We start from the raw sequence: 14,546 nt of genomic DNA on the forward strand, positions 1-14,546 counted from the left end.
AGAATCCAAAGTTTAAATTTGAGAACTTTTGTGATTCCTACCCTTCTTCCCAGTCATGACCCTTGTGTATGTAGTGATACATAGTAGGTCTCTTTCACCACAGTCTGGAAGGCTATCAAAGATACTGTTGTAGTTCACTGATACTTATTTGAAAACATGACTTGCAGTAATATCATTTAATTTTATTCCCTTTGCTAAAGGGTACATTAAAACAATTCTGGATCAAAACACCTCAACATGTATCAATGTATATAAAATAAAAAACTAAAACAATGTCTACCATTTATTGTCTACTGTGTACTAGGTGTTTTAGATATACAAATCACATAATCCTCTAAATAAGGTAAAGAAATTGAAGCTTAGAGAGGTCCTATGACTTCTGAAAAGTGAGAAAGAGCAAAGGTTCAGATCCAGGTCATGGCCTCCAACATGCCAAATGACTGAGGAACTGTCCTTAACAAGTTGCCTCAAAATATGCCTCCCAGACCTATTATGGCACAGTCATGAATATGGTTATGTCATTTGAACAAGAGCTCTTGTAGGACCCGGAGAAACTGAGGTCTTTGATTGTGGTATATGGTGTATAAAAAGAGCTTTGAAATTTAGAGACAAAGTATCCTGTTCCTGATAGTGTAGGACAGTGCTTTAAGGAAGGATCATTTTAGACTGTGGAATGGGACTACAGAAGTGCAGGCAATGACCACAATGCCTGATTCTTTAATCTTTAATGCTGAGCATTTTTCTCTGCTCAGCTTTGGTGACACTTGTGCATAAAGCCAAATATTATTTCCGTGTAAGGATTTGTATTCTCTTTTAAGTAGGTGTATTTGATAGATCATTAACTCCCTAAGGTTCATCTTTGGAAATTGATCTTCGTTAGATGTGAGGTTCTTACAAGAGGAGTAGAGAGAAAAACAAAAAAATCAAAGATTGCTATTGACTTCTTGATGGAATGGGGATGAGATCAATTTTTATAGCTGATTTTGAAAAGACACACATATCTTTTAAGCCAATAAAACTGCATATATTGCTCAACATTTTCGTGTATTTTACTGACTACACAACTATAGCTGATGAATTAGTTTTTTTTTTAACTTTATTATGAAATGGACTTATCAATAACTCTTACCATGGATTTAACCCTTTCAATTTGTAGATTAAGTATTAGAATTTTGAAATAATCCTGATGAGAGTACTATTAATGTAGAAATGATATTCATTAGGGTACATCTAGCTACAATGATGTTTTTTCCTAAAGAACTATGACCGAATGTACTTCCATTTGTTTGAAACTTATTCACTAATTTACCTGTGAACGAATAGAGAATTATGCAGGTACTATAAAATATTAAATTTGGGGCTACTTTTTAAGCAATGATAATGGTAAATTATTGAATACTTACTGTATGCTATGTACTATGCTCAGTTAATGCAGATGCAACAACTTTACAAGATAGGCTATATCATCCCCCACTACGGGGTTGAAAATTAGCATGTTCAGAGAGGTTAAATAATTTGTCCAAGGCCACACAGCTCGTAAATGGCAGAGCTGAGATTTAAACCAGACTATGTGAATGTGAAACATATGTCCTTTTTACCATTACACATATCAATTAGAGCCTACAAATTGTTTATTAGCATGTTCAGAGAGGTTAAATAATTTGTCCAAGGCCACACAGCTCGTAAATGGCAGAGCTGAGATTTAAACCAGACTATATGAATGTGAAACATATGTCCTTTTTACCATTACACATATCAATTAGAGCCTACAAATTGTTTAGTGGCTGTGTTGTGTAGTAGTTAAGAGCATGACTTCTGCAGCCAGACTGTTCTGGCTCAAATACTAGATCTGCTTCTTCCTCTCTGTAAGAGCTGGTGCATAACAATCTTTATTCCTCTGAACTCTCCACTTGCCCTTGGGAAAATTATCTAAACTCTCTGTACCTCTCAGTCTCCTCATAGGTAGAATGAGCATGACAATAATACCAACAACACAGGACCCTTTGGAAGACTGAATACCTTAGTATAAGTAAAATGCTTAGAACAATGTCTGGCATATGGGAAACCCCAAATTAGAGTAAATATTATTATTCTAGAAAAATAACACCATGAACCAAGTATATATTTCATAAATGAATTATTTTCTAGTGCTTTATGATGCCATAAATGTTTTGAACATTTGCCATTTTGATCTTAATCCTAAAGAGGTTGAATCAAGCCTATAAAATACTTATAAATATAATTGAATTAACATAGACTAGCCATACTGTTTTCAGTATTGTCCTCCTGTAAAGAAGCTGGATTAGGTGCCATTTGCAGCAACATGGGTGAACTTAGAGAAAGAAAGAAAGATACAACAATCACAATAATACTTGAACTTCCAAAAGAAGAGAACAGAACCACCGAGGTTACCAGAGGTGGGAAAAGGGGAGGGGGAGGTAGGGTAGAGGAGGAATTGATAAAGGGATATGAAAAACAATAATATTGTATAATATTGAATATGCTAATTATCCTTATTTGAGCATCACATATTGCACATAGGTATTGATATGCAACTCTGTACCCCACAGACATGTACAATCAACTAAGTTTCAATTAAAAAAAAGAGAAGATTACTATTATTCCAGATCTTTCTGCAGTATCAGAGATGTGTAATGTATATGCATATCTCCTAATGAGACAAACTTCATTGCCTTTATTTATAGACTTTGTATGGGTCTGAAGGGTCAGCAAACAATGGGGCTTTGCCAACATAAATATGTAGTTCTGTTGCAATTGGCAATGCTAGACTATGCTCCAGAAATAGTCTTCTGATTTGGAAACCATGCAGCTATGTTGGGATTTATCAGGGCCAACTTATACTCTACTTGGGCTGCAAGGGAAGGTTCTTAGCCATCTCTGTTCGTATTAGCTGCATATATACATTTTTACTAACATCCACAACTTTTGTTTTGATGTGCACATTCATTATTTGTGAAGCTCAATACCTGCCAGCAATTTCTGTTTGTGAAATCTGCAGTGTTTGAATTTTGACTTTGAAATTGATCTGTAAAGGAAGGAAAAATGCTTTTCAGGGAAGTAATTTCTTTTTTTTATTGAAACGTAATTGATTATACATGTTGTGGGGTTCAGAGTTGAATTTCAATACCTGTGTACAATATATGATGATCTAATCAGAATAATTAACATATTCATCATTATAAAACATGTGTCCATTTAGGGAAGTAATTTCTGATAGACAAAGCTTGAGCCCACTGGCTGGATTTTTCATTTTGCTCACTGATTAGTCAGTCAATTGGTAAGGGCCTATTTGAAGCCATCTATGTGCCCAGCACTGTACTAAATTAATATAGTATGTGAGGCACTATTTATGTACACATGAGCTTTCAGAAAATGCTATAGTTGGAGAAGCCAGACACATACATGAATAGATTAACAAATAATAATTTGTTATACACACACATATGAAATACATAGCATAGTACTGCATATAACATACAATGAAGTACTAATCTTGATTTTATAGACAAGGGCAAGTAAAGCTCAGGGAAAGAGAGATTGCTGTGCATTAGGACCAACTGTAGGGCTTCCTTGAGGAAGAGTCTTGAGGTTTGGATACGTCAAGCTGGTGGAAAGTAGATTCCAGTTTTAGCATGAAGGAGACCATGAAAACATGGAGGAAAATGTGGAAATGTTCAATAATAAAAAAGGAGGCCAGCCTAGGAATTATCCCTGACAGTAAAGAAAATGTAAGATAGGTAGGGTGGAGCAATAGGTAGGGTGGAGCAATAGGTAGGGTGGAAGCCCTTGAAACCCAAGCTTCTTCTACTATAATTAGTTATGCTCACTTAATTTTTTCAGTCTTTTTATGCTGATAATGACAATAAGATAAGAAGATCAGCATGACAGTTGGCTTATGATTTTGATCCGCAGAATCAGTTGTAACTTAGACATTATATACTTCAAGGAGCCAGCCATTGTAGGAGTCCTCTCTAAGTTCTGCTCTGACTCTTCTAGGGCTAGAGAGCTCACCACTTCCCAAGGGAGCTAATTTCTCTGTAGAACATCTCCTAAAGATAGAAAGTTCTTTTCTCTCAACTGAACCATAATTTTCCTGTCTGCTACTTTGCAGGTTGGTTCTAATTCTCTTCTTTGGAACAAATCTCTTCCTTATTTATGGAGACAATCCTTCAAGCATCTAAAAATGTTTATATTCATATTCTTTTTTCCACCACCTTGTCTTCCCATACATCTAGTTTCATTGCATTTTTTCTTCTCTAGAATAGACTACATGCGTTTGTCATTTGTTTTCCCAATTACTCACGAGTTCATTTGTTCGTTTGTTCATTTGTTCATTCATTCATTCATCTTATGTGTTCAACAGATATTTATTGAGTGCCTCCTATGTCTCAGGTGTTATCTAGGCTCTGCGGCTCTGTCAGTGAAAATTCTTGTCCTCATTAAGCTTATATTCTAGTGGTAGAAGTCAGACAATCAATCAATAAGTGAATGAATGAATATAAAATAATGATAAGTGCCTTAGAACAAAGTGAAATGGGGAAAGGAGTATGGAGTTTCAGAGGATGGGGTGTAATTTTAAATAGGTGGCCATGGAATACCTCACTGAGAACTCAGGTAACACTTGAGAATAGACCTGAGTAGGTAAGGAGAAAGCTGTAGAGAAATCTGGGAAAAGAAGTGGGCAGAGAGAATAGCAACTGCAAAAGTCTTGAGGCAACGTTGTGCCTGGCTTGTTCATGAAGAAATAAAGAGGCCAGAATGACAGGGGCAGAATGAGTAGGTAGGAAGAGTAGTAGATGTCAGACTTAGGTTTTGAAAGGATCACTCTATCTACTGTGTGGAGAATTGCCTGAAAGGGGACTGGCATGCAACCAGTAAATCAAATTAGAGTTGATGGTGACTTGAACCAATTTTACAGGGGTGGAGGAAGTAAGAAGTGGATGGATGCTGGTAAGAAATGTATATATTCCTAAGGGAGAATCAATAGGATTTGCTGATGGATTGGATACAGAGTTTGAAAGAAATACAGTTACCAAGGATTGACCTGAGCAAATGGAAAGATAAAGGAATCATTAACCAAGATCAGGATGGCTATGAGAGGAGCAAGTGTACAGGAGAATGATCAGGAGTCTAGCTTTGCTCGTGTAAGGTTGAGATGCTGTTTAGACATTCAAATCAAATAAGCAATTATATATGAGTCTGGAATTTAGGAGTTAGATGCTTACTGGAGACAGAAATTTGGGAGTTGTCAGCACATACATAATATTTAAAGCCATGGAATTGGACAAAATTGTCAAAGGAATAAATTTAGATAAAGAAGAGAAGAGGTGCAAGGACTGAGATCTTGGATACTTCAGTGCTTAGAGTCAGAGAGAGGAGAGGGAAGCAGAAAAGGAACTTAGAGGGAGAGCCAAGAAGATAGGAAGAAGGCCAGGAGAGTGTGGAATCTTGGACAACAAGAAAGTAAAATATTTCAGCAAGGAGAAGAGTGATCAACTGTATCACGTGTTGCTCATGGCACTGGTGAAGTAAGATGAGGAATAACTGACGTTTGGATTTAAAAACATGGAGATCGTTGGTGCAAACTTCATAAACGCTGTTTGGTAGAGTGTTGGGAGTGATTAAAGTAGACATAGGAAAGAACTGAGTAGAAGAAATGGAGAGAGACAATCTTTCAAAGAGTTTTGCTTTAAAGCAGATTAGAGAAATGGAGCAATATCTGGAGGGGGATGTGAGTCAACAGTTTTCATGAGGATGATGATTATTTTTTTAATAGAAGCTATCATAGTATGTTTGATGAGATGATACAGGAGAGAGTGAAAACTGATGATGCAGATGGGAAGGGCAGTTGCTGGAGAAATATCCTTAGTAAACAAGAGCAGTAGTTTCAGTGCACAAGCACAGGGGTTGGCCTTATATTGGAGCTATCATAGTATGTTTGATGAGATGATACAGGAGAGAGTGAAAACTGATGATGCAGATGGGAAGGGCAGTTGCTGGAGAGATATCCTTAGTAAACAAGAGCAGTAGTTTCAGTGCACAAGCACAGGGGTTGGCCTTATATTGGTTTGTGAATTGATCCAAAATCCAGGAAGGCAAGCGGAGAATAGGGGCACAGATACAGTGTGATGGTGGGAGCTTGTGAGAAGTTTCTTCTGATTGCTTCTAATTTCTCCATGGAATGGAAATCCAGGTCATTAGCTTAGAGTGAGAATGGAGGAGAGGATATTGGACATTTGAGGAGAATTTAGAAGGTATGAAATAGTTGTCTAGGAGAAGAAAAGGAGTGAGCTAGGAAAATGTGCAACATGATGGCTGAATAGCCCCCGAGGTCGATTTGAAGTTCACGCTTGTGAATTTATAGGCTAGTCAGCACGGTAGGGTGTTTTCTCCAGCCAAGGCCAGCTATGTGGCTGAACAGAGTAGGCAGAGGGTTGGATTTAATCAAAGGAAAGTTTTAACCGTAAGAGAGTGGAGAGTGTCTGTGAGGGAGTGAGCAAGCCCAGGATTTAAACTGGTTAAAAGGTGAGTAAGGGCACAAGGCAGGAGGGCGTGAGTAAGTGAAGGAGGTAAAAGTAGACTGAGGGGTCCACAGACTGTGGTCCTCCTGGGGTGGAAGAATCGTGGAAGTGGGGTACTGGAGGGAGAGGACTAAGAACACAAGATGTGGTGTCAGACTGGCATGTTTAAGATTGAGACGAGGGAGAAGTGACAGTTGGAAATGACAAGGTCTGCTTCATGACAAGAGCGTCAGCAACTAAGATAGGGAGGGGGCCAAACATCACAGAGCAGGGGAGGTCAAGGAACTGAGATAGCGAGCTGTTGGAACGATCATCTGCCTACATAGTGACGCCAACAAGCATCACGGTGGGGGTAATGTTGGAGAGAGCAGCAGGGAGCCAGGAGCCAAGGGCTTTGAAGCAATGAGGGGGAAGAACCAGGCAGCAAGTAGGTAAGCGTGTTTGTGGGTGACATAGCCTGGGTGACATGACATTCAAAGATGAGATTTTTTTAAGATGGAGGGATGCAAAATAGCTTGGGAGAAGTAATGGGAGACTAGGGAAGGGAGCTACCCCACCTCCAGCCCATTGGTTTGGGGGGTGTGGAAAGCAACAGCTAACTCTTAAGAGGGTTGTAGAGAGAGCAGTGTCCTAAAGAGAGAGCCAAGGTTCAGTTACAGCAAGGAGGTGAGGCAGCGAGGACTGGCAGTAGAGTTCCAGAAGGTACAATGGAAAGATTTCAGGAATTGAGGAAAGGACGGGGTTAGGGTTAGAAAAAGGGTTTTACAGAACCAAGTGTTAATCTTTTGGGATTTTTTTCAGTGGGAAAGAAAAGGGAATTAACATTTGAGTATCTCCTGTCTATATGTCATGCTTACATATATGTTCTTAATTAATCTCCTTGACATTCCTGTAAAGTGAGTGTTCTCTTCTTAGATGAGGAGAGGGAATATTGGTAATGATAATCAGCCTGCTCAAGATCGCACGGCCGGTAATGGTGGGGCTTGGACTTAAAGCCAAGTTTGTCGGACTCCAGAGCCCGAGCTCTTGCACTGCACCTCATAACTGTAAAGTGAGTGTTCTCTTCTTAGATGAGGAGAGGGAATATTGGTAATGATAATCAGCCTGCTCAAGATCGCACGGCCGGTAATGGTGGGACTTGGACTTAAAGCCAAGTTTGTCGGACTCCAGAGCCCGAGCTCTTGCACTGCACCTCATAACCTTCTTCCCAGAAGGCCGTGGTGAGGCAAAAGTCGTTTCTTCTGGGATAAGCTCTCACTCTAGCACTTACGTACGCCCTGGAACAGTTGTATGTGAAGGTGGGACCCTTACCAGAGCTGCACCACTTTCATTTCCTCAAGGTGGGGAGTAACCCCTGGGTTTTTACCATCACCATTTTAGACTTTAGCACTGGTTGGGGGCTTAAAACAGGCATATCTCTCTACCACCCAGGAGTAAGCTTTTGAATTTCATATGTGTCTTCCTCCAGAAAGTAAGTTGTACAGATGTTTTATTTTCTTGTTTATTTTTAGCATTCCATTACCAATTTCATGTCCAAATCCTGTTAAGTATGTGGAGCCCAGTTTAGAAGATTTTGATTCTAATTCAAATTGCTAAGTATTTTTCTGATAGTGTGAATTTACCTTTCTCACCCCAATCTTGATATCTAGTAGAGAATTTGTGATATGGGGAAGGGTTCAAACAGCTTAAACTCTTTGACCCTTAATTGGTTACTTCATCTATAAAAGAGGGGAAATGATACTTAACCTCTCAAACTTATTCTGAGGATTAAATAAGATAATGTAAAAGCATCTAAGTATAGTCCCCAGCACATAAAAGGAGCTCAGTTTAAATTTGTTTAATAGACCTATGCTTATTTTGATAAAAATACTGCAGAAATGACCATCTAGTCTTTGTAAAAAGAAAATGTGCCATTTGATAATGTGTATTGGTATGCAGAGTTCGTATTATAGATTAGCTTGTCAAACTGGAAAATCTGTAAAATGGGTTAATATTGCAGTAAAAAGTTTTTACTCTAACTCATAATGTGATTAAGAGAAAAGTATTTTTATCGCAATTATCTAAATTCATTAAAAAATTTAATGAGGCATTCACTGCCTTGGGCAGGTTTGCATGAAATTTAATTTGTGTTAATTTACCCAAAATTTAGGAAGCAAGAAGTATTCTGTTTTTAGAATTTGATTCCATGAGAGAGAAACCAGTATTTTATAAGATGTTTCTATACATAGATTTAGATTCTTCTATCACCTGCTTCCTTCAGGCAGTCAAAAAACCTCACTCTGAGAATCATAAAAATTGGATTAATATCATGTGCTTACTGTCAACTTGGTGCTGACAGACTCTATAGACATCAGGAATTTTTATGAGATAAAGCGAGCTTACTGTCTCTGTATATTGAATATCTGTAAAGGAAAGAGTGATGGGAGTCAAGTCAGGTGATGGCCTGTGTTCAGATTCTGGCTTTGCTGGTTATTGAATACAGTGCCTTATTTTCTTCATCTGAAAAATGGGAATAATAATAACTTGTGGGGCTTTCACATTAATTGAATGAGGTAGTATATACAAAAATATTTTATATGTTATGTTAGTGAAAGGTTAAGGAATCATTATTATGCCTTATAGGGATTGAAAGAGGTTGTTAAAGATGGCACGATCGGATCCCTCACAGGGTGTTTCTAGGCCGTCTCCATCACTTTCCTTCTACCAGGCTGAAGGGCGTGCAGGCCTTTGTGAGAGAACTTTGCTCCTGGAAATGTCAAAGAATAGCTGGTAACTAAGCAGCACGATCGGATCCCTCACAGGGTGTTTCTAGGCCGTCTCCATCACTTTCCTTCTACCAGGCTGAAGGGTGTGCAGGCCTTTGTGAGAGAACTTTGCTCCTGGAAATGTCAAAGAATAGCTGGTAACTAAGCTACCTCTTCATAGATTCAGGATATGTTCCTGTTAAAGTGGATAGAAAGTTTCAACACTAATGTGTAGGGTCAATAAGAATTGTTCAAGTGATGACTGACCTGAAGCTATGAGTACAAATAGGTGAAAAGACCTTCCGGAACTTCCCTAACCCCAACATTTATAAATATATGGAGACTGAGGCTCAGAAAGGATAGTTACAATAACATTTCGAAATGAATTTCAGCTGTAATTTACTGTTCATGAAGATTGAGAAACACTTGGTGAATATTGCATCCATGAAAACACTGTTTAGTCATAGCTTCTGAGTTAAGTTGATCTTTAATTCCTGTATAGCAGTTATAATGCTTCCAGTGAAATGAAGAGACATAATAGTTCTGTCTCTCTGCTGAAGGAGAGACTGACTCTCACAAAGTGTCTGGTAAGTTTATTTGAACTAGGGTAACATTATGAAGGAATGATCTGGTGTGATCAGGCCTTGGCACCTGGTTGGATCTAGGATGAGTCAACGTGTCTGGTGTCTGTTATTCTGTTCAACTGCAAAGATCTTGCTGCTCTTAACCTCTCACTCCTCCAACTTCAGCTCCAGCCCTAGCCCCAGTTCCATCCCAGTGCCTCACGAGTAATGACATCTAAGATAATCCTTCCATAGTGATCCTTCCCTACAAGTTCAGCCACAGAAATAAGTAGACGTTTGCATGGATACCAAATAAATGTTTTGCTAAATCTGAATCTTTGGGACATAGTAGGTCCTTTCTCATCTGGATCTTTCCTTCACACAGTTGTTAAACCAAAGGGAAGATGACACAAACCTTGAGAGTGTCATTATAATATTTCTCATGCCACTAGTCTATTTTTTTTGTTAAGTGTTCTTGGAGATCTTCAAAAAATGATCTCACATGTAACTTTGTGGAATTAACTATAGCATTCATTCTCAATGCCAAGTATTATTTAACCTTCACTGTATTTCCCATGTTAAAAGAACCCTGCTTTTGTGTTGCAAAATCATCAATAGATTTCTTCATTTTATTGTTTAACCCCCAACCATAGCATCAGGGAGTTTTGTAAGACTTCTCCAGGGAACACCTTTGTCACATTTTGTCATTTGCTTAGAAAGTTAATCTGCCCCCCCCCCCTTGGAAGTGTGGGGAATGAATTCCAGTGCCACAGCAAAGAACATATATGTACATATTTCCCCTTGCTTTATTTTATTTTTTGAATCTATACAGGCAACAGCCCCAGATTCCAATCACCACAGGAACAGGTGTTGTGTATCCTGGTGCTATTACTATGGCAACGACCACACCATCGCCTCAGATGACATCTGACTGCTCTAGCACCTCGGCCAGCCCAGAGCCCAGCCTCCCAGTCATTCAGAGCACTTACGGCATGAAGACGGAAGGTGGAAGCCTAGCTGGAAACGAAGTGATTAATGGAGAGGATGAGATGGAAATGTATGACGACTATGAAGATGACCCCAAATCAGACTATAGCAGTGAAAATGAAGCCCCGGAGGCTGTCAGTGCCAACTGAGGAGTTTTTGTTTGCTAAATGAAAATACTCTGACATTTCACCCCCCTCCCTAACAAAAAGTTCTTAAAGAGCCCGCATGCATTTGTGGCTCCACAATTACATCAGCAGAATGGTCTTAATTGTTTCGTAAAGTGTGAGACAGATTAAGTTTTCCCTGATTTTTCATGAACTTGAGTTTTTTGTCGTTATTGTTATTGTTGTTGTTGTTGTTTTTATAATTTAGGTGAAGACTTATTAAATATGAGACACCAGGACTTGAAAACTTATCTCAACCCATAGCTGTCTTACAAGTCTTATATTTTTGTCTTATTTTTTTTTTTTTGGATGTTTGATAAAGGTTTAAGTTACTGTTTTAGATGGGGTTAAACATTCTCACTCAGGTATGCTGTGCCGGCCTACAGGTTGTGAATGTGTTTTTATTCTGAATTATTTTAGAAAACAACTGAGGATTTCATATTGTGAAACAGAACAAGTCCACAGCGTGTGCAGCTGCATGTAGAGCATATTCAAAAGGCCTCGGAATTCCATTTTTCCATGTGTAGAGTTAAATTTTGAATGTGCCAAACTTTTCGTAACTTTTGATTCTTAATATTTTGAAAGTCTTAAAGGAGACACTGCAAAGGCTTAGACAATCTTTGGCATCTTAAAATAAAATAGCAAACCACACATTTTTTTCCAGAAAATGATAAAGTACTCAGGAATCTGGAGACAAGATATTGTAAGGAATTAAAAAGGTTGCCACAGTGCATGTACCCATTTGTGTTTGCCTCTTGACGTGCCATCAGTGTGTGATGTGGTATGACGTCCACACACCAGAGCAATCCCCACACCAGATACCGACACGGTGGTCTTCTCTGCCTGAGACCACCTCTCACTACATCCATTTATCCCTTTGCCTTTAACCCTGACATTCAGTCTTAACACATTTTCTCTTAAATAATTTATTCATTCCAGAATGTCAAGGGTCCACTTACTATTTATTTTTTAAAATGTTGTTGGTGGCATTAATTTAATAATTCTTGTTTTTCAACCTCCTTCCCCGAAGAACTTTCAGCCCTTTCACCTCCTTCTCCTGCTAGATACAAAAGATGTACATAGTGATTTTATGTCCCCAGAGCATCTGGAAGCATTTCTGAAACAAGATACTATTAAATACCTATATTATTGTTTTTAAACATAAGTGTATATCTGTCTACAGGGCTGTGTATTTGGGTATAGGTGTATAGTCTTACACTCAAACAGGTATGCCCCTGAGGTTCACTGTGACCTCAAATATTTTACCAGAACTTCCCCCTAATTCACTTCAACAACAAGTGGTAGGATCTGCATCAGTGGCATTTCCCCCTGAAGTTCATTCACCAACAAGGGTCAGCAGTGGTGACTGCCAGGCAGGACAGTCCTGCAGCCAAACCTGAAGCCAAGGCATGCAGGCCGTGTAGGAGTCTACAGTGGAGCTGTCATGGGCTGGCACCTTTACACTGAGTTGCCTTGTCCCAGCTGGCACATCCAGGGAGTTCTTTGCAAAATCCCCAGGATGCAAGAAGCCACGTGACAGCCTCAAGGCAAAGATAGAGGCAAATAGTCATCATCCATCCAGAGAATGAAAACAAACCACAGGGAAGGAGAAGAGGTGAAAATACATTCCCTGTATGGGATGTTCCTATTGTTAACCCTGGGAACAGATAGCTCCTGAGGAAGCAGATGAGTTCCTCTAGCTGACTCCCTGTATCTGTGGCCGCCTGGGGGACATGCCTACGTGTGAAGAGGTGAACTGCACTTGTCACACAGGATTTCTCTGGAGACATGCTGCTGGGCTGGGAGGCAGTGAGGTTTCATGCCCCATCTCCTAACTATAGGGAGCTATGTCATGCCATTTTGATCTTCCTGAAACCAGGACTGGTTGCCTATGGGGAGGGCCGCATCCAGAGTGTTTCAATAGAAGAAAGTCAGTGAATGGGACAGTTCACCTCATGGGACAACCCAGAATCTGATCATCTGGACATAGGAATGGCCCCATCAGATTTCATGAGCCATTTTGTCACTTGGAAGAAAATAGTGTACCTTTATATTTATTTACAGAGTGCTCAAGGCCATACCTAACAGCAATAAATAGGTCTAGCCAAGATACTACCGGCTATGTCATTAGCTGGGAGTGCTCTCTATAAGCTGATTAAGGTACTTATAGGAATGTTTTGTTTTTAATATTGACTGGGGATTGGAACTTTGTTTTTGTACATTGATTTCAAATGAGGAGGAGGTCATTCTTCTAAAAAAAAATGAGTATTTATTATTGTCTTACTGATTTATTATTTGCCTCTCCTCAGTTCATTCTCATGTTTTTTTCTCTTTCTCTTTGGCTTTTGCTTTTGCTCTCTCCTTTTTTATTTTGTTGCATAGGTAGAGTGTTGTATGGCTAGCTTTGTATTGTATGTAATTAATTTTGCACAAAGGCAAACATTTAGCATAGTAGGTTAATTTTGTTTGTTTTTATGACCATGCCAAAATAATATTCTGGGCTGATGGAGAACAAAGGACTGTTCTTTAGGACTGAAACTTGATTTTGCTTGTAGTAAGAAAAAACAAAAAGCAAAAAACACACACACTCACAGATGTTGTTTCGTAAGTGTTATAAGCACTGGATATAAATGGTATTTTTTATCACTTCTGACTAATGTGAAACTGTTGTACGAAAACTACATGAACAAAAGTCATCTGTTTCGACTCGTGTGGGCTTGCCTCACAGTTGCCGGATTTGAGTCATTTTTATGTCTTGTTATTTCATTTATTTATGCAAAATACATGTGTGTATGAACACTTTGTTTTAGCTCCATCTCTGCCTCAGTACTGGGGTTCAGTGACTTCTAGCTGTGTTCTTAAAAACGAAAGGCTATGCAGGAATGATCTGATTGTAAACATCTCTTTCATTGGATCAAATAATAATGCTGTATTTGAATCTAAATTTTGTGCATAAGCAATTTATTCTATTTATTAGCCACATTTGGCTCTAAATATCCATGGAAATTAAGAATGACAATCATAGAGATCACTTCATTTTATTTTTTGTGGGGCTTAAACAAAGTTTTTAAGATGTTACCATCTCATTTTAGATTTTTCCAGTTGTGTAAATATAACATAGAAATAGGATTTATTTTTGGTTCATGAATACTTAGTGACATATAAGTTATGTATTTCCTTTTTGTTCTCTATCCATATCCGTTGGTCCAAACTAGAAGTTGACGAGTCACTGTAACTCATGGGAATAGAGAATTATCAGCTATAGTGAGAGAGCAGTGTCTGACCTGTAGCTGGGACAGCAAAACACTTCACTTGGGTTCTGATGCAGTTCAGAACTCACTGTCCACAGACTCAGACTTTTCCCTGTTTTTCTTATACAAAGTTAACCTGTAGCTGGGACAGCAAAACACTTCACTTGGGTTCTCATGCAGTTCAGAACTCACTGTCCACAGACTCAGACTTTTCCCTGTTTTTCTTATACAAAGTTGATGAATTGAACATACTAAATTTCCAATACAGCTGGGAGAAAGTCCATCTGCTTTGTGA

General features: G+C 38.8%; 1 protein-coding gene across 1 annotated transcript in view; it reads left to right on the forward strand.

Moving 5' to 3' along the window:
• Positions 1–12,220, forward strand: part of SOX6 (SRY (sex determining region Y)-box 6) — a gene marked incomplete at its 5' end in the record, with an annotated part of 259,721 nt that extends 247,501 nt beyond the window's left edge. Inside the window, one exon of the mRNA XM_008594985.1 lies at positions 10,682–12,220. Within this exon, the coding sequence (XP_008593207.1) occupies positions 10,682–10,985 (304 nt within the window). The remainder of the gene's footprint in view (positions 1–10,681) is intronic.
• Positions 12,221–14,546: the final 2,326 nt, after the last annotated feature.

This window comes from Galeopterus variegatus, unplaced genomic scaffold (genome assembly GCF_000696425.1).
Source record: "Galeopterus variegatus unplaced genomic scaffold, G_variegatus-3.0.2 Scaffold169, whole genome shotgun sequence".
NCBI lineage: Eukaryota > Metazoa > Chordata > Mammalia > Dermoptera > Cynocephalidae > Galeopterus > Galeopterus variegatus.